At 43.1% G+C, this 19,481-nt stretch overlaps 1 protein-coding gene across 1 annotated transcript in view; it reads left to right on the forward strand.

The window, feature by feature from the left end:
- The first annotated feature begins 15,051 nt into the window (after positions 1-15,051).
- The window catches only part of TSPAN4 (tetraspanin 4), a 355,015-nt gene continuing 350,585 nt past the window's right edge, over positions 15,052-19,481 (forward strand). The window contains exon 1 of the mRNA XM_033928280.1: positions 15,052-15,390. Within this exon, the coding sequence (XP_033784171.1) occupies positions 15,052-15,390 (339 nt within the window). The remainder of the gene's footprint in view (positions 15,391-19,481) is intronic.

Consider the following 19,481-nt stretch of genomic DNA (forward strand, 5'->3'; position numbering starts at 1 on the left):
TTGCATTGCTCTATGGTACGGCTGTACCTTGAATACTGTGTTCAATTCTGGTCGACAAATCTAAAAAAAAAAAAATAATACAGCAGCAGAATTAGAAAAGTTACAGAGAAGGGGGACAAAAAATGATAAAAGGGATGGGACAACTTCCCTATTGGGAAAGGTTAAAGTGGCTAGGGCTCTTCAGTTTGGAGAAGAGACAGTTCAGGAGAGATATGATAGAGGTCTATAAAATACTGAGTGGAATGGAAAGGGTAGATGTGAATCGCTTGTTCACTCTTTCCAAAAATACTAGGACTAGGGGACATGTGATAAAGCTACCAAGTAGTAGATTTAAAACAAACCAGAGAAAATATTTTTTTCACACAATGTATAATTAAACTCTGGAATTCATTGCCAGAGAATGTGGTGAAATCAGTTAGCTTAGTAGGGTTTAAAAACAGTTTTGATAATTTCCTAAAAGAGAAGTCTATATGCCATTATTGTGATGGCTTGGGGATAACCACTGCTTAATCCTAGGATAAGCAGCTTAAAATCTTTTTTACTACTTGGGATCTAGCTAGGTACTTGGGACCTGGGTTGGCCACTGTTGGAAACAAGATACTAGGCTTGATAGACTTTCGATCTGTCCCAGTATAGCAATTCTTATGTTCTTAATACTTCATTCACACACAGGGAACACTAATGCCAAATACAGAATAACTGTCCACAAACTATAAACATAAATTAAACTGAAACCCCTTGCATGACCTTGCAAGTAGTACAGTATCAGAGAAACAAGACAGAGATTTCTTCCTATGGAAAATATAAATAATATGGCACATGCCAGGGATGGTTTCAGGAGAGTGAAACTGGTGCAATTGTTCTTGGCTCCCTAGCCAAAAAGAGCCCCAAACCTGCCGAAAGCTGAAAGCAGTTCAGCCAGCTTGGTAATAGACTTTGGGGTCCTTTCCCAATTTTCTGTCTTAGGCCCCAGCCATGTCTAACATCATCTCTGGCAAACTGTACATTCCAAATACAGTGGTGCCTCACACAACGAACTTAATCCGTTCCAGGAGCAAGTTTGTTATGTGAAACGTTCGTTGTGTGAAACGCGTTTTCCCATAAGAATACATTTAAAAGAAAATAATTCGTTCTGCAGCCCTACATTTCCCTCCCTCCACCTCACCTTGTATGCGGAGTCTGCCGGCCCACTCCCTCACCCAGCCGCACGCTTCCAGAAAGCTGTGCACGCGCAGCTGCTGGAGTTGGTCAATGTTCTACTCTTCTGCAACTTCCGGTTTCCGGTTGCGTCAGAGGAGAAGATTGAGCAACAGAGCATGCGCGCGTGCGCTGCTCCCTGAAAGCGTGCGGCTGGCCGAGAAAGAGGGCCGGAGAACTCGGCATCCAGGGTAAGGTGGAGGGAGATGATGGAACACTGCATGGGTGCTGCTGTTCCCGGCTTCGGCGAGAGTAGTTCCGCCCCCCCCCGGGCCCCTCGGGCGACTTCGTTGTGTGAAACGAAGTTCGTTATAGGGAGCAAGACAAAAAGTTCGTTATGCGCAGCGTTCGCTGTACGAGGCGTCCGTTATGCGAGGCACCACTGTATAACATATTCTGTTCATAAAATTGCAAATAAAATCTTTTCTACCTTTTTGTTATGTGGTCATTTTATTTTTTAAATCATATTGGTCCCGGTCTCTGGATTTTGCTTCCCCTGTCTTCTCTTAACTCAGTTGCTATGGTCTTCGGTCCATCTGACATTTCTTCTCTCTCCTTGTCCACCATCCATCTTCCATCTATATCTTTGTATTTCTTTGTTTAATATCTCCCATGTTCATATTCCTACATCCATCGTCATCTCTCTGTGGCCCTATGCCCCCCACGTCCAGCGTCTGTCTTCTGTACTCCTTTTATCCTCATGTCTCTAGTATCTTCTTTCTGTGTTCAGCATTGCCTCTTTATTCCCATATTTTTCCCACCCCACTCCCACCCTTCACGTAAGGTATTGATGTATAGAGATGACATATAGACACAGAGGGGCATCTCATCTTTGCATCCCAGTCCCTATGCTCCCACCTAATACCTATCATCTCTCCTCTGTTTCTATGTACCATTCTTGTGTCCAGCTGCTCCTTTCTCTTCCCCTACACCAATGTGTCCTTCTCTCTGACCCTACCCCATCTAGCTTTTCTCCCTCTCTCTTCCCTCTCCTTTCCATTATCTGGTTCTTTCTTCAGTTTGACCCCTTCTTCCTTCATCCCCTGGTCTAGCATCACTCTCCCTTCCCTCTGGCCCTCCCCTCCACCACAGATCCAGCACCTCTCTCCCTTCCCTCCAGCCCACTCCTCTGCAGATCAAGCCCCTCTCCCTCCAATCCCCTCCTCTACAGGTCCAGCAATTTTCTCCTTTCCCTCCAGCCCTCCACCCTCCACAGGTCAGGCACCTGTCTCCTCTCCCTCTAGCACCTCTTCCTTTATACCTCTAGCCCCCTTTGCAGTCCTCACATCAGCTTCTCTCTCCTAGTTCTTTCTTTCCAGTCTTCTCTACAGGTCCACCATCTCTATTTCTCTTCTCCCCATGCCACTACAGGTTTAGAATCTTTATTCCTCAATTCCTGATGCCACCACAGGTTCAGTATCCATGCTCACCTTTCTCTCCCTCAACCCCCAATATGGTGCTTTAAATCTTACCTTGCTGGTGCTGCCCAGCAATGATTCATACAGGCCTGCTTTGGGGCCTTTCCTCGGCCATGACCTGCACTTCTGAAGCAAATTCCTGTTTGCTCAGGGTGCAAGGTAAGATTTAAAGCATCGTAGCAGGGCTTGAGAGAGGGAAAGAGGAGCATAGATACAGACCCGTTTTTAACACAATTAATGTGTTAAAAATTTTAACGTGTTAAATTTGCAGCCCTAGTAAAAACCTTTCTGTTGAGATAGATGGGCTCTCTCCCTTTGGAGTGCCTGAGAGCCACATGGCTGCAGAAAACAACACCAATGACAGAGGGGAAACAGGCTACCTCATAGAACTGGGTCACTGTGTCTGTCGGGATCCACTGAGCCTCTCGCAGAACTGTCTGTTCGGCATGGGTTTTTGGCTCTGGACTTTTCTTTTTCTGTTCGATGCAATGGCTTTTTCCTTCACCAGAGGATGGTCTGGTGCTCTGAGAACCCTGCTGGAGGATGGCTCAGAGGGAGCACCGGGGATGTAAGAGACGCACGTTGTGCACAGTTTACTTGTTGAGATGAGCCGTCTAAAAACACACTCACTTCGGCATCCTTTGATTTGCTTTATACCATCGCCCACCCCAGACGGAGGGCAGTTTTAGGGAAATTTATATGTTTCTTTAACCCCCCCCCCCCAAACAACAACAACAAGAAACAAGTGGCTAGGACTGCCTACCACTTAGACCTGCCCAGTACCCTGTTCTGGCCTACCACTAGACCACCAGAGGGGCTACAGGGCAGGGTGCAGAGCCTGTCAAAGTATGTGGGGTTGGGTGCAGAACCTGGCAGGGAGAATTTGGTCCAGAATGTTTTTTTTCTTGTTTTCCTCCTCTAAATCTAGGGTGCGTCATATGGAGCGAAAAATACGGTAGATATTGTGGAGCACACAAGAGGGGTATTGTTTATCCTGGTGGATTTTGCAGGTTACTTACTAATTTATCAAGGGCATTTGGTAAATTAAGGACTCCTTTTATCAAGCCGTGCTAGCGGGGTTAATGCGCGTGACTTTTCATCACGCGTTAACCCCCGCGTTGGCCTAAAAACTACCGCCTGCTCAAGAGGCGGTAGCGGCTAGCGCAGCCGGTAGTTTAGCGTGCGGTATTACGCGCGTTATACCGCCAGCGCACCTTTATAAAAGGAGCCCTAAGTTCCCTGTTAGATAATGTTAAAATGTGTACTAGATGTTGTAAGCATTTTTTCATCAGTTATCTATTCTATATTCTTTTATCTGGTTTTATGCTAGTGCCTTCATAAATAAATATTTTTTTAAAGAAGTCTTCCTTTGATTTTTGGAGATGCCCTGGTTGGTGAGTCAAGATGACAGGAGTATATAGCAGTCAAACATTCATTCTCTGACAGATTGGAAGTTGACAGCAAATTAGTGGCCTCACTTAACCTGATGGAATAGATCAGTGATATAGTACTATGCTCCAGAAAGCCATTTACTAGAAGCTCATAAAACTTCAGATGGAAGTGATTTACAATCTGGTATGATGAGGATCTTCAAGACTTCTTCTTATGCGTGTCCTGACATCTGTTCCTGTATCGTTTCAGTTTCTTCAGCTCTGGCCTGAGCACATCGTCTGTGCCATAAGCATGTGAATTGAGCTTGAATAGTCATCCGTCCACTAGTGGTTTGATGCAGGAAAGGCTTGTGCCACATCAAGCCTGTAGTCAGAAATCTATTGTATCTTGGGTGCAAGGGAAGTAGTGTGCAAAAATTGTACCCCATCCATCGGCATTCCTAGCTAATCTGTGACACAGTGGATGAGAGTACATGGGGGCATGGGGTCCATTTCTGGGTCACTGTCCTCCTGGAAACTACCATTTGAACTGCAACAAATAATGGAGTTGAAGTTGCAGATTTTGGTGTCATTGTCTGATTTTATGTTTTAGATTTTTAATTTTGTGTTACTGATTTATGTATATATTTTTGGAACAAGCCTAGGTTTTACTCAAGCTATACATTTTTAAAATAAATAAAAATAGAAAGTCTTCTTCCTGGTAGCAATTAAGTTTGTGCCTACCTTTCAGTTAAAGGTTTAGTTTACAATCTACAATATTTACAGTTTCACACAGTATGCGAGTTTAGATTTCCACACTGTCCATTCATTCCACTATACTGGATATTTAACTCCTAAGGCTAAGCTAATATTGATTGAGTAGAATGATAAGGGAGAACTAGCATGGGAACCTCAAACACATTCATAATAATCTCATGGTTGTTTGATATTCAAGAGAGCTGTTCATGATGGTACTATCAGATATCATCATCCATTAGTGTGTTTGATTTACCTTGCTAGTTATGGAGAACCCCCATTAGAGGTGGATTTAAAAAAAAAAAATTATTTGCTTTCCTACCCCTTTGCCTCCATTCTTAATATGACTTAGGGGCTCATTTTCAAAAAATAAAAATGTCTAAAAATCTTCACAAAACTGGTCTAGACATTCAGGAAAGCCAAAAACTTTCAAGTCACATAAAGGGTTTTATAAAGATGTTCAGAAGCACTGGACGCCCATCGAAAGACATCTAAGATGTGGGCAGTGCTTGGGCTTGCTATGGATGTGCCATGGGCATGCTTAGTGACTGGACATTCAAGTGTGATAATGGAAACTAAGACAATTTGGTTTGGGCGACCCCAAAGATGCCTACAGTTAGACCTGTTTTAAAAGCGCATAAGTCCCGGACTGTCCTTTGATCCACTAGTGATCTGGTTGTGTTAGAGAGCTAGAGCCGAGCATTTGTCTGAATAACTGCAGAGTTACATAGAAACATGATTGCAGATAAAGGCCAAATGGCCCATCCAGTCTGCCCATCCACAGTAACCATTATTTCTTCCTCTCTCTAAGAGATCCCACGTGTCTATCCCAGGCTTTCTTGAAATCTGTAGCAGTTCCTTTCAAATGGTGGGCAGCTCCTGGGTTACCCATTGAAATATTGAATATAACTTTAGGTGTAAGATGTGTTTGGTAACATCTGAAGAAGCAGCATATAAGATCTCGATAACTAATGTGATAGAACATCTTTTATTTCTTCAGTGAATGGGATTAACACTGATTCCAGTTTTCTCTAGGACCAAAACAGATACCAGAACTAAATAATTATTCTTCTGTATTTGCTATTGGTGCATTTGAGGCCACGAAAACTCATGTAGAATAGCATTTAAGAATAATTTCTTTTTGTAGGTCCAATAAAAGCTATCACAACCCCCTGAGGTGTCCCATTTTTATATTACAATAGAATTAAAAAAAAAAAACACACGAGAGGAAAGTAATTAAAAAAAAGATCCCCTTGAGGGTTCAGTTTTAAAATTCGGTCTTATTAATGGTACATGTTTTGCTGGTTCCATATTTGAATTTTGGATCCTTTCTCCTGATAAAAGCAAGCATTTTTCTCTCTCAATTCATTGTTAAAGGGTAAAGAGCCCTTCTGAAAGCATCGAAAAGCAAAGACAAATTCGCATGCATGAATGTGTGGTTGCATGGTGGAGAAAATAAGTCATGAATGTGGAGGTATTAGTGTGGGATGAGTGGCAAGGTGTGAATCAGCATGTGTAGGACTGAAGCAGTATACATATGAAGATGAGGAGTGAATTTGGACATACATGATGTGACTCGGGGTGTGAATGAACGAGGATTGGAGATAAATATGAGTTGGGGAATGCATGGTGTGTATGAATTAATGTATATACAGATACCCATAGGTGTCAGAACGGAGGGGGGTCACAGAGGCCTTGGCCTCCCCAAAAATTGCCTGGCGTTAGGGAGCAGCAAACAGGGCAACTGCCCTATCTCCCACCGTAGCCAGCAAGCAACTTCACCCAAGCTCCGGAGCTCTAACACTATGCTTGCCGGCTTCCTGACCCTTCTCCAAAACCAGAAGTTATGTCATGAGGGGGGGGGGGGCGGGAGGAGAAGCAAAGCCGGCAACCACAGTGTTAGAGCCCCGGATCATGGATGAAGTCACTTACTGGCTACGGTGGGAGATAGGGCAGGGAGGAAGGGAAACGTACAACTCGCTGTTCCTTCTTGTTTCAGGCTTTCCTCGCTGCCAGGTCCTGCCTTCGCGGAAACAGAAAGTAGGTGGGACCCAGCAGCGAGGAAGGCCCGAAGCAAGCAGGTGCAGCGAGTTGTGAATGCTGCACTGCTGACGGATGGGGGGGGAGGGGGGAGAAGAGAAATGCTGCTGCTACTGCACCCAATTGGGGAGAGAGAGGGAAAGAGGGAGAAGGGGGGAGGAAGACAAATGCTGCTGCTACTACTACACCCAATTGAGGAGAGAGAGGGAAATAAGGAGAAGGAAGACCAGGGAAGGGAGAGGAGAGGAACAAGAGATGCCAAGTCCATGGGGGGGGGAGGTGGAAGAGGGGGTGGGGTGGAAAAAAAATGCTGCTGCTGCACCCAGTTGGGGAGAGAGAGGGAAAGAGGAAGAAGGAAGACCTGGGAAGGGAGAAGAGAGGAATGAGAGATGCTAAGTCCATGGGAGGGAGGGAGGGAAAGGAAAGGAGATACCAGACCAAGGTGGGAGAGATGCCAGGACATGGAGGGAGGGAAGGAGACAGATGCCAGACCAGGAAAAAGGAAGGAAGGAGAGGAGAGAGATGCCAGGGCATGGGGGGAGGGAAGGTAAACTAAGGAGACAAATGCCAGACCAGAGGGAAATAAGAGGAGTAGGTGCCAGAGCACGGAGGGAGAGGTAGAGATACCAGGGCACAGGGGAGGGAAGAAGATAGAGATGCCAGACTATGGGATGGAGTGGGAAGGAAGGGAGGAAAGGAGAAGAGAGAGATGCCAAAGCATAGGGGATGGGGTGGAGACAAAAATGGAGAGGGGGTGAAGCTGAAATGAATCATGTACAAAGGAGAGAAGGGGCACAGGATATACAGTTTATTGAAGGGACATAGAAAGAGGGAAGATGCCGTATGGAAGAGAGAGAAGGTGGACAGTGGATGGAAGGGGCAGAGAGAGGGTGAACAGTAGATGGAAGGGGTAGAGAGAGAAGGCAGAGGCTGGGTGGAAGGGGCAAAGAGAGAGGACAGATGTTGCATGGAAGGGAGAGAAGACAAATGCATAGAAAGAAGAGAGCGAAGAGAAGATGATTAAAGCAGAAACGACAAAAGATAGAAATAAATTTTTTTGTTGCTTTTTGTAGAATCAAATAGTATTGTAACTGTATTGATAAAATTTTATAAATAGGAAATGGAAATAAGGCAAATTTTTTTGGACTAAACCCCTTTCCTCAGGTCAAGACAGGATACCACAACAGCAGGATACTGTACTGTTCTGAAGAAAGATTTGGCCTCTGAAAGCTAATTGAAAAATGGATTAGTCCAATAAAATGATATTTTCTTATTTCTCATTTGTTTTATTTCTATTTGTTAATTTGTAAAGTGGTGATTGTTATGTATCGTTTTTTTCAAATTTACATCTACTGTCTTCATATTTTGCACAGTATTACGGGATGTGTGTCACTGTTTCTGTGGTGTTGCATTGTATGCAAAGTTTCATTTTTATATATTAGTACTTTTAGTTTGTGGTCCCGTATTTGCTTAGGGGTTATCTGTGTTCTGGTAGGAATGAATGTTGAGAAGCATACGGTGTGCTTTGTGTAGTTTAATTTTGTGGTTAACCATTATGTGTTGTTAATAAGATTATATTGTATGTATATATGAAAAATGAATGGAAAAAATGGAGTTACAATTAGTAGTACTATTATGGGGGCGGGGTCTGGGGGCGGAGCTTCCAGGTCCCCCCCCAAACAAAAAAGCGTTCCACTGCTTATGCAGACACCAACATTTCAAAATAATTAGGGGTGCCAAACACAATAGAAAGTACCCCTCTCTGGACACAGTGAAGGAATCTGCTCAATTTACAGCACCTATTGGCATCCACAGAGCTAATTGTTATACAAGTGTGTGTTTTAAGAGGCAATATTAAACTAAAACTTAGTTTTATAAACTGGGTCCACCGCCAATTTGGAGCTCAACTCTAGACGAGAAAAGAACTAAAGCAGGAGAGGTAGAAGTAGTTAATTTCCAAAGTGCTTGTCTTCAAAGCCTTCCTGAATGATAAGAATGAGGAGGTGTTGATGTGGACATCAGTATGGTCTGAATCATGTGTGCCATGGTGGATTGACCTTTTGGGATATTGGGCACCATTTTAGGCTGCTGTTTACAGTTTAATGTTTATTCCAATTGTATGGTGAGCAATTTGTCTGGGGGTTGAAGGGAGAAATAACAGGAGTTGAGGGGCTAGATTAGAGAGCAGTGTTTCTTCTCTTGTCTGCTCTGTCGCCTCATACATACCTAACCATTGCCATACTGGGACAGATCAAAGGTCTATCAGGCCCACTATCCTGCTTCCAGATCACAAGTATATTATGTTATGTTAATCAGGTTTTCTATTCCACCTTTACCTATTTAGTTCAATGTTGGATAACATTACAAGAAGTTACAGTGGACAGATTGATGTGGAAATTCAATAGGGCTGCTAGTACAGGTAAATCAGTACAACTATTAATACAGTTAGATCATAGTTTCAAGTACAAGTAGGTTGATTGGTTCTTTGTTTTGTCCTGGCAATTGCATTGGACAGTTTAGGAACGTGCTTTTACAATTACTGTTTCAGTTACTTCAGGGTTGGCTACCTGTCCTTGTACAGAAATTCTTATAGAAGTTTTCTGAACACAAGGTAGTGATCACAGGATCTTAGTATGAATGGTAGTTGGTTCCAGGAAGCACCCTGGAGCAGAATAGCCAACTCTTGTTAGGTAGCTGGGGGCATTCCTTCTCAGGATCTTAAAGGCAGTGATGTCCAATTTAAACTTGATCTCGCAAATCTTGTCTCGCAAAGCGAGTGTTGACTCGATTTGCGAGCACCCCCCCCCCCCGATAACCATCATCGCTCCCTCTCCACTCACACAGACCACCTGCGCGAATCGGCACCCCCCCACCTGAACAACTTCAAACTTATCCCCCTCTGGCACCGGCACGCAGCCCATAGGATGAGCCGGTGCCGCTTGAAGAAGTTCCTGCCTCTGCTTTGCCTTGAGCATGCATCTGCGCATGCTCAAGGCCATCTAGTTCTCCCTTTCGCCGAGGAAAGGAGTAGTAAAGGAGGAAAAAGAAATAGTGGACAGATTAAACAAGTTTCTTCTCATCGGTCTTCACAAAGGAGGACACATCCAATGTACCAGAACCAGAAAAATTCTTTAAGGGGGACCAAGAGGATAAATTATCGTGCATGGAGGTAAGCCTCGAAGACGTATTCAAACAGATAGACAAGCTAAAAACTGACAAATCTCCGGGCCTGGATGGAATCCACCCAAGAATACTAAAAGAACTTAGAAATGAAATAGTGGAGTTACTGCAGCAGATTTGCAACCTATCCTTAAAAACGGGGGTAATACCGGAGGACTGGAGGATAGCAAATGTTACACCTATCTTCAAGAAGGGATCCAGAGGTGACCCGGGGAATTATAGACCGGTCAGCTTAACCTCAGTTCCGGGGAAGATGGCCGAAGTGCTAATCAAGGACAGTATCAATGAGCATATAGAAAGAAATAAGCTAATGAGAACAAGCCAGCATGGTTTCTGTACTGGAAGATCTTGCCAAACGAACTTGCTGCACTTCTTCGAAGGGATAAGCGAACATTTGGATAAAGGTGACCCCACAGACATAGTATACCTGGACTTCCAGAAAGCCTTTGACAAAGTACCTCACAAGCGCCTACTAAGGAAACTGTGGAACCACGGGGTGGAAGGAGACATACACAGATGGATCGGTAACTGGCTGGCGAACAGGAAGCAGAGGGTAGGAGTAAAGGGACACTATTCTGACTGGAAAGGGGTCACAAGTGGGGTCCCACAGGGGTCGGTGCTGGGACCACTGCTATTCAATATATTTATTAATGACCTGGAAACAGGGACAAAGTGTGAAGTTGTTAAATTTGCAGATGACACGAAACTCTCCAGTAAGGTTAGATCTGTAGAGGAATGTAAAGAACTTCAAATGGACCTGAACAAACTGAGTGAGTGGACAAATAAATGTTAGATGAGCTTCAATGTAGAGAAATGTAAAGTTATGCACATAGGGAAAGGGAACCCGATGTACAACTACACAATGGGGGGATGGTACTGGGGGAAGGCAACCTAGAAAAGGACTTGGGGGTTTTGGTAGATAGAACAATGAAGCCGGCGGCACAGTGCGCAGCGGCCTCAAAAAAGGCAAACAGAATGTTGGGCATTAGGCATTATCAAAAAAGGTATCACTACCAGAACCAAGGAAGTTATCCTCCCGCTGTATAGGGCGATGGTGCGACCGCATATAGAGTACTGCGTTCAGTACTGGTCGCCGTACCTTAAGAAGGATATGGCGATTCTCGAGAGGGTCCAGAGGAGAGCGACAAAAATGATAAAGGGCATGGAAAACCTCTCATATGCTGAGAGGCTGGAGAAGCTGGGGCTCTTTTCCCTGGAAAAGCGGAGACTTAGAGGGGATATGATAGAAACTCATAAGATCGTGAAGGTAGAGAGGGACAGATTCTTCAGACTAGCAGGGGCAGCAAAAACTAGAGGGCACTCAAAAAAATTGAAGGGAGATAGGTTCAGAACAAATGCTAGGAAGTTCTTCTTCACGCAGAGGGTGGTGAACACCTGGAATACGCTTCCAGAGGAGGTGGTAGAGCAGAGCATGACTTTGGGGTTCAAAAGGGGATTGGACGAGTTCATGAAGGAAAAGGGGATCCATGGGTACAATTAGAGGGTTACTATATAGTACAGAAGGCTGTAAAGTAATAGAGTAGTAGAGTAATAGATCACTACAGGTCATTGACCTGGGGAGCCACCGCGGGAGCGGACTGCTGGGCGTGATGGACCTGTGGTCTGACTCAGCAGAGGCAATGCTTATGTGCTTATCTGACCACTCATGCAGTAGCTGAGGTGAGGTCAACTTGCAATTGGTCAATGAAAGGCATTGACGTGCACGGTCTTGGCAGATGTTGATGCACATGGACAACCGGACTGAGGCTCATCTACCACTGAACCCGTTGCTTTCTTCTTTTGTACAATCTTTACTACCACATTGTGACTTCAGCTGACTTTGCTGGTGATCTAGTGGCATGGAAATCCTTTTTCACTCGTCACTGACACATGAGCACGCTCCTCCAATATCAGGCTCCGAGTCTTGTTCATGGTTGATGCAGAAACTGTATGAAACTCAAAAAGCCTGCACTTTTTATAGCTGCCCTGTTACATAGACATCTGGACTGTGATTGGCTGATGAAAGCAGAGTCCTGATTGGTCAAAAATAATGCATGCTGATTGGACAGTCTTGATCCAGTTTTGAAGCATGATCTGTAAAACTAAACTAAAGCTTAACTTTGTTTACCAAGTCATCATTCTGAGAAGGCTCGGCTGTTTACAGCAATTAAATAACCAGGGAATGATTTACAAATGATAAATAGAAGATAATAGCAAAATTTCAAAAGAATTAATTTTCAAAATGTTTGGCAAATAGAGTAGTTTTAAAAGATTTACGGAAAAATTGAAATGACCTGGAACTCCTTAAAAAAAGGGGGAGATCATTCCAGAGTTGAGAGAATTTAAAGACCAAAGATTAATTGAAGATCTTGACTCCTTTAATCCCTTTTTTAGAAAGAAGGGAGAGTTTAAATTGTTGGATACCTCTTGCAAAGGAGAATTAGTAAACATACCAAAATAAAGGAAGAATTTTAAAAGACATACAAGCGCATTTAAAGTTGAATTCTAAAATAAACCGGGAGCCAATGAAGACTCCAAAGCAAAGGAGTCACATGGTCAAATTTACGTTTTCCAAAGATCAGCTTCGCAGCAGTATTAGTAGCTATGTTCCAGTATTAACAAAATTGTCAAATTAGAAACAGTTAACATAAGAACATAAGAAGTTGCCTCCGCTGGGTCAGACCAGAGGTCCATCGCGCCCAGCAGCCCGCTCCCGCGGCGGCCCATCAGGTCCATGACCTGTAAAGTGATCCTTTGTCTGAAACCCTTCATTCTCCTTTTTCCTTCTATCTATTTACCTTTCATAGTCCTATCTCTACCCCTATCTGTATCCCTCAATCCCCGAATCCTTCAGGAATTTATCCAATCCCTCTTTGAAACCCCGTGATGTACTCTGTCCTATCACAACCTCCGGAAGCGTATTCCATAGATGATTGTTTTACATGGAAAAATAAGACATCCCCGAAAGTAAGCCCTAGTGCGTTTTTTTGGACCCAAAATTAATATGACTGTCTTATTTTCAGGGAAACACGCTAGCTGTTTTTGAGACTCATTTGAAAAGTTGATTCTAATAGCCAAATCTATCCCTTATAATGTAGATGAATCTATTGAATCAAGAAAGAAATGAAAATAAAACTTCAGAAAGCTGAAGGAATGCAAAAGTCACAAGTGGTTCCAGACTTTTGCACACCATTGTGGAAGCCATAGATGTGTTATATGTCATATATTACATGCTGAGGTGATATCTGATTATTATAAATAGAAGATATCTCTTGGACTGCTGTTAGCTTCAGTTAAAACCTGTTGGAATTTTATGGATACTGGCATCTTTTCCCATTCTTTATATATATATAAAAATGCGAAGAGCTTTGATATGTACTTAATAGTATTTTCTGGATTCTTGTTTTGCATATTCTGAGAAGCTGCATTAGACAGAATGAGCTGAGATTTTTTTTGTAGTAGGATATAACTCATATTGTCCAGGTGCTGTTCTGTTCTCTTGCCGCTCTCCACTTCCTTGTCACTTTGCTTAATAAGTAGCTGTCTGTACTCTTACTCATTTCTTTGGCTTACTTGAACAACCTAAACTGGGATCTCAGAGTTCAGTCCTGCAGCCTTACAAATTTCAGACATGTGACATGTCCTTGATGGGCTTGTCTCTTTGACACAATCCTGAGGGTCTCAGCCTCCCTGTCCCTGTTGATGTCGAGTTGGATAACCAAGACTCCTGTGAATAGTGATCCTCAATATACTTGTGCACGTGTGTGTTTTTCTTTATTTGGTTTGCATGGTCTTGATTTGTATATGTAATAGGTCTTTCCTATTATTTTTATAAAGCTTTTTTCTATCTTGTTTTTACAATTTTAGATTATTGGGAACAGCTTAGATCTTATTGCCAGCCTGGCGGTATATTAAATTTTAATAAATATAAAACATAGCCTGGTGTACTATGACAATAATTTAGCCAACAAGCCAGTTATAGGATTTGTGAGGTCGAAGTGACTCCAGTGAGCAATGCAGTGAATGCACAGACAAGTCAGACAGGCTGCAACTGCAGACCAAAAGCTTGTAAGTGGGATATTACTTTGCATGCCCCTCACTCTTCACAGACTCCTAGCCTGACTTTACTGGACTGTGCAGTGCCTTACAGACCCAAATCCAGCATTTGTGGAAATCTGAAAGAGCAGCAGCATAGGAGGAATACAAATTCATAAGCTCAAGGGACAAGTTAAAAATACACACTTCTGTCCCCACTGAGTAGCACCTGCATAGCCATTAGCTTAAAATAGCACATCTTGAATATGCTGTGAAGCCGTCAGAGTGTTTCTTTTTTCAAGGTGGGGGAGATGATGTTGCATGAGGATAATTTTGATTGGACGGGGAGGGGAAGGCAGGAGTTAGAGTGCTGAGCAAGCATTAATGAGACACAAGGAGCTCCCTCGGATGCAGGAGTGGACCACAGCAGGGGCTTGCGGCTGGATGCTAGAACAGAGGAGAGATGAGGATTGGGCAGGAGTCTCTATGGAGTGAAGGGGCTGTGAACGAAGGCAGCAGCTCTCGCAGCTAAGGCTGAGTGTGTATGTGTGCGCATGCATAAGATGGACCATCCTGCTCAGTAGCGCTGGCAGCAGAGCCTTTCGCCGTGGATGCTGCTTTTGTACCAGTCTTTTGGATTGATTTGATCTGCGCTCTCTCCCCTAGCACTTTCAACAAGATTGCAAAAGCTTGATGCTTCTTTTCGGCATGCACAGGGACAGGCATCAGATGGCATCTTAAGGAAAGGACAGACAACACTTCTCTTTTCAATTCTTTCTTGCTTTTTTTTTTTCTTCTCATCATTTTTAAATTATTTTTTGGGAGAGGCGGGGAAAGAGAGATGTTGCCAGAGCTGAGGATTTCTCCTTGATGGGAAATGTCTGCTGTGTGGGGAAATGTTTCTCAATAACTCTTTACAGAGATAATTTTTACATGTAGCCAGAGCACTTAAAAGAACTTACTGGGTCTGTGTAACTCTTTGCAGCATGGAAGCCAATGGGGCAGGTGGTGAGCAGGAATAAGGAACTGGGGGAAACCTGTAAGCGCCTGGCACCATGCGCCGCTCCAGTACAGATGAGTCCACATACCACAGGAGCCCATCCCTGGACAGTAAGGATTACTCCTTCCCTCATGACGGGGGTGCCTTCCGCCGCTATAGCAGCATGTATGGCGGCCAGTTCGGAGCCACCAGCAACTCCTTTTTTGGATTCCACACCAACCCAGGCCCCAAAGCCACCAAGGCCAAGTACACATCCCCCAAGGGCAACAAATACGTGGTCTTTTATTTGGATCTCTCCTTTATCTTTCTCCTAGAGCTGAAGAGGTGCAGCATGGCTCAGAACTGCCTTCAGTGTATCAAATACCTCATGTTCATCTTCAACCTGCTCTTCTGGGTAAGTATGTGCTCTTGATTTGCCAGCCGGCTTTTACTTAAAGTTGCTGCATATAGTTTGTTTAGATCCCCTGGGTGTAAACTTTGTACGCAGGAGGAGTGTTCTGTCCCTCCCCAGTGACCAAATGTCAAACTTCAAAGGGCAGTGGAAATTATTATATTTATAGCCCGCCTTTATCCAAGGCGAGTTACAACCAAATATACACAAAAACAATCAGTGAAAAAATTAGCATATATAATCCAGCATAATATATAAAAAGTTCATCAAGGTTGACTAAATGCCATGTCCAGAAAATGTAAACACAAATTACTTTTAAATTGTCCAGTTTTCTGATGTTAAGTGGTAGTTCGTTCTATTCAATAGGACCAAGCAGCGGCAAAATCCACTTCGTAGGAGAGTGCAAACGCACTTGTTTCTAGGAAGGAACCAGAAGTTGTCATAATGATGATAACTTTCTCTGCCCTGCCTTTTGCACATGTTCCCTGGCTAAGGGCTCCTTTTATCAAGCCACGCGCTACCGCCTCCTCTTGAGCAGGTGGTAGTTTTTGGTCAGCACGGGGGTTAACGTGTGATGAAAAGTCACGCACGTTAACCCCGCTAGCGCTGCTTGATAAAATGAGCCCTAAGTCTTTTCGATTTTGTCAGGGAATTGGGTTAGTGGGATTCTTTGGCCTCCTCTCAAGCGCAGATAATTACAAGCAAAATGGAGCTACTCGAGCAGAATTAAAGGCAATGGGGTAATATGTCACACTGGGGTTTCAAACATTTCCTATTCTTCCACTTGCCCCTTAGGATGATGTGCTTTAGTACTTTGCAAAAAGAGTTCTTGTTTGAATTGTGCTTTTCAACATTGCTTATGTAGCACCTATTGTGACCTTCAGAGCTTATAGAGCAAATGCTTCAGTGACTGAAGTTACCAACCGGTCTTTCAAAGGGGGTGGCTTCTTTTCCTTTCTGCTGCGCTCAGAGTAGTCCCTTAGAGATTTCACATCCCAAAATGTATAGGATGATAGAGGGAGAGGGAAGGAGAAGATGCTAAGTGACCAGGATTTGTCAGAGTAAGCTTGAGGATATATTTTAACTTTTCAATTGCTTAGGGATCCTTTTGCTAAGATGTATTAATGGATTTAGCACATGCCAGATACCGCACAGCCCTTTGTATATCTCTGGGCTTCATAGCCCTTAACACACACTAATTCATTAGCTCCACTTAATGATTCCTTTCCTTTAATTTTCCATTTAAAATGGAGTTCCTTTCATAATTTAGATTGAATTATATTCTAAACCGCTTTGAACCTTTTTTGGCCATATATGCGGTATATAAAGATTTAGCCATTTTAGTATTGTTTTACCATGTGCTTTTACAGCCTTAGCTGAAGATGTAAGAAGCACTTAATTATATAGTAGTAGTTTTAAAAAAAGAAACCCTTGGTACATCAAATGTAGGTAGAATGACACTTATTGCTATTTCAGAAGAGGATAGCCTATGTTGATTTTGATCATTGAACAGACAACCGGTTACAATACTCCTCTCACTCAGGAACGTTAAAAAAAAACATAATTATAATAGTCTGCAAGGTGCCTCTTGTTACCCTAATAATGAACTACCGGTATTTGCTGCCAACCTGGATAGTATAAAGATGCAGCACAGTAGTGCGAGCGACCCAGGAAGTCCACCAGTACTTAGAAGCCTAACCTACCGTACCCTGTCCTGGTCACTGTCTGCAGTCTTTCCTTGTCAGCTGATGGGTAAATACTGTTGGCAGCATTCACATCCCAGGCCACTGCCACAGCATTTCCAATGCCCTCACTGGGCGATGCTGATTGTGACATCACTGAAGAACAGAGCCAGAGAAGGTGGAAGACTTGCAGGGAGGGAAGAGCTCTCATTGGGAACAAAATTCCTCACAAGAGAAACATCTGAATCTGATCTAGTAGGAGTAGATGGCAAGAGAAGGGTGCCGTGTGGCTCTCTCTCATGTAGGGACCCTAGGGGAGGGTGCCCTTGTAAGACTTACAGAGCACTGTGTTTAAAAAGCACTGTACAGATTTCTATTCCCTGCAGTGTGCAATCTTTTGAGCCCTGGTGTGTAAAATGGCATACATTGGGAAGAGTACCAGAGTCAGTGGGATACTATTTATTCTTAGCTCAAGATAGTTTTTATTAGATGCACGCAAGACTTCTTTAGGCTGGATGTGATTAGTAAGAATAGGTGATTGCAACACAGTTTGTACTGTAAGGAACATTCATGCTCTAAAGATGGGGGTAGTCATAGACACGCTTAATTTTTTTATTGGCTAACGTGCTTCTCCTGTTCTTCAGGATGTTTCTTAGATTGTAAAAAATATGTACTACTTGGAAAAGAAAAAAAAAATCTATATTTATGTAATCAAAGTATGTTTAAGAGACTTTGTCAACAGGTTCAATAGAAGAGAGTGGATTTTTAGGGTTGGTTAGATGACCTGGGGAGCAGGAGGCAATGTCTTTTCAATTCTGATTAAGGGCCTGAGAGGGAAGCACAGTTTTCCGTACAGATCAGGGATCTGGAAAGCAGCAGGTACCTTCATCTCTTAATTGGGGACCTTGGAGGGAGGAGCCATCTTTGACCCTATTCAGGGATTAGGAAGTTGGCAGACTTGGGAGGAAGAGGAGACTCTTCATTTGATATGTGAGAGAGAGAACGCTATAGCAGAGTGAGATGGAGAATGAGGAAGAACAGTTAGACTGTTCCAGCAATTGAAAAACAGAAATAAACTCTCTAAAAAAAGAAGAAAGAAATGTCTCAACTTAGCAAATATGAATATAGAATGGATAAAACAATGTGCATGTCTAGAATACAGTTAATCAGTTATAAATGTGCATGTCTAGAATACAGTTAATCAGAACTTAGATGTTAATATCATTTAGTAATACTGGCAAAAACAATGCTGCTTGACGTAATCCTGATTCATAGTGCATTTCCTCACTGAGTGGACTCCCCATCACCAAATTTAAAAGCTAAACTCTACAAGAATAACCACAAAAATAAGAGTTATCTAAATATCCTAAGGTAATTAGAGCCTCTCCCTAAATATGATCCCACCAAATGCTTAAAACCAGTCATGGGGCAATGTTCAAAAACATTTATGCTGTTAACATCAAGTGATTATACCATAAACTTTTTGTTTTCTTTTGATTGTTAAAAATTTTGAATAACATAATGAATACATTTTGGGCAGGTAACGTGGTATCCAGCCAAAATGCATGTGTAGAAGATAAGGGACCAGAGATGTTTAAGGGGCAAGGCCAAAACTTATCTGTGTGTGACCTCAAAAGTGGGGTTACAAATAACAGAGATAAAGGCTCTAAAAGTTTGCAGAGGTAAATTTGGGCAACTTTCAGTTTTGAAAGCTTTGTGTACCATAGAGTCAATAGAATGGGACTGTGCCATTTGTTTTTTCAGAACGTTGCTGTTTTTCATGGCCGTTGTTTATTTAAAAGGCTTGCTATACGGTGAAGGCGATGTAAAGACTAATATCCAAAGACAGAAAGGAACTTCATTTTAAAAAGTAAAGCAAGAAAACATTCATACATTAATTTGCATAGATGCCACAAAAAAGTACACACACAACAGGTTACAAATCTTTTTCTTAAATTCTTTCTTACATCAGGTACGTTTTCTCTAGCGTTAATTACTTGTTTATTGATAAACATTACCCGAGGCTGAAATTTTATAGGATTGATATCCCTCTATCTTGTAGTCTACTAAATGAGTCACATACCCGTCTTTTGGAACCTTTTTGCCCAGCAGGTCACATGTAGCAATATATTGATTATTCAGAAAAAGTTACCCATTTAATGAATTGCACAAATTGCTTCCTCTGCCGGCGGTCCCACCCCTTCTCTGAGCCCTGCGCTGCTTCCTCTGCCGGCAGTCCCGCCCTTTCTCTGATGTCAGAGAAAGAGCGGGACCGCCGGCAGAGGAAGCAGCAGGGCTCACTGGCATCGGGAACCAACGGTAGGCTGCTTCTCCATGCAGGGGGGGACTGGGGGATGAATCAGACATCGGGGGGGGGGTGCGAGCGGTCCTTCAGGGTGGGGGTGCGAGCGG

Source organism: Geotrypetes seraphini, chromosome 19 (genome assembly GCF_902459505.1).
Source record: "Geotrypetes seraphini chromosome 19, aGeoSer1.1, whole genome shotgun sequence".
Taxonomy (NCBI): Eukaryota; Metazoa; Chordata; class Amphibia; order Gymnophiona; family Dermophiidae; genus Geotrypetes; species Geotrypetes seraphini.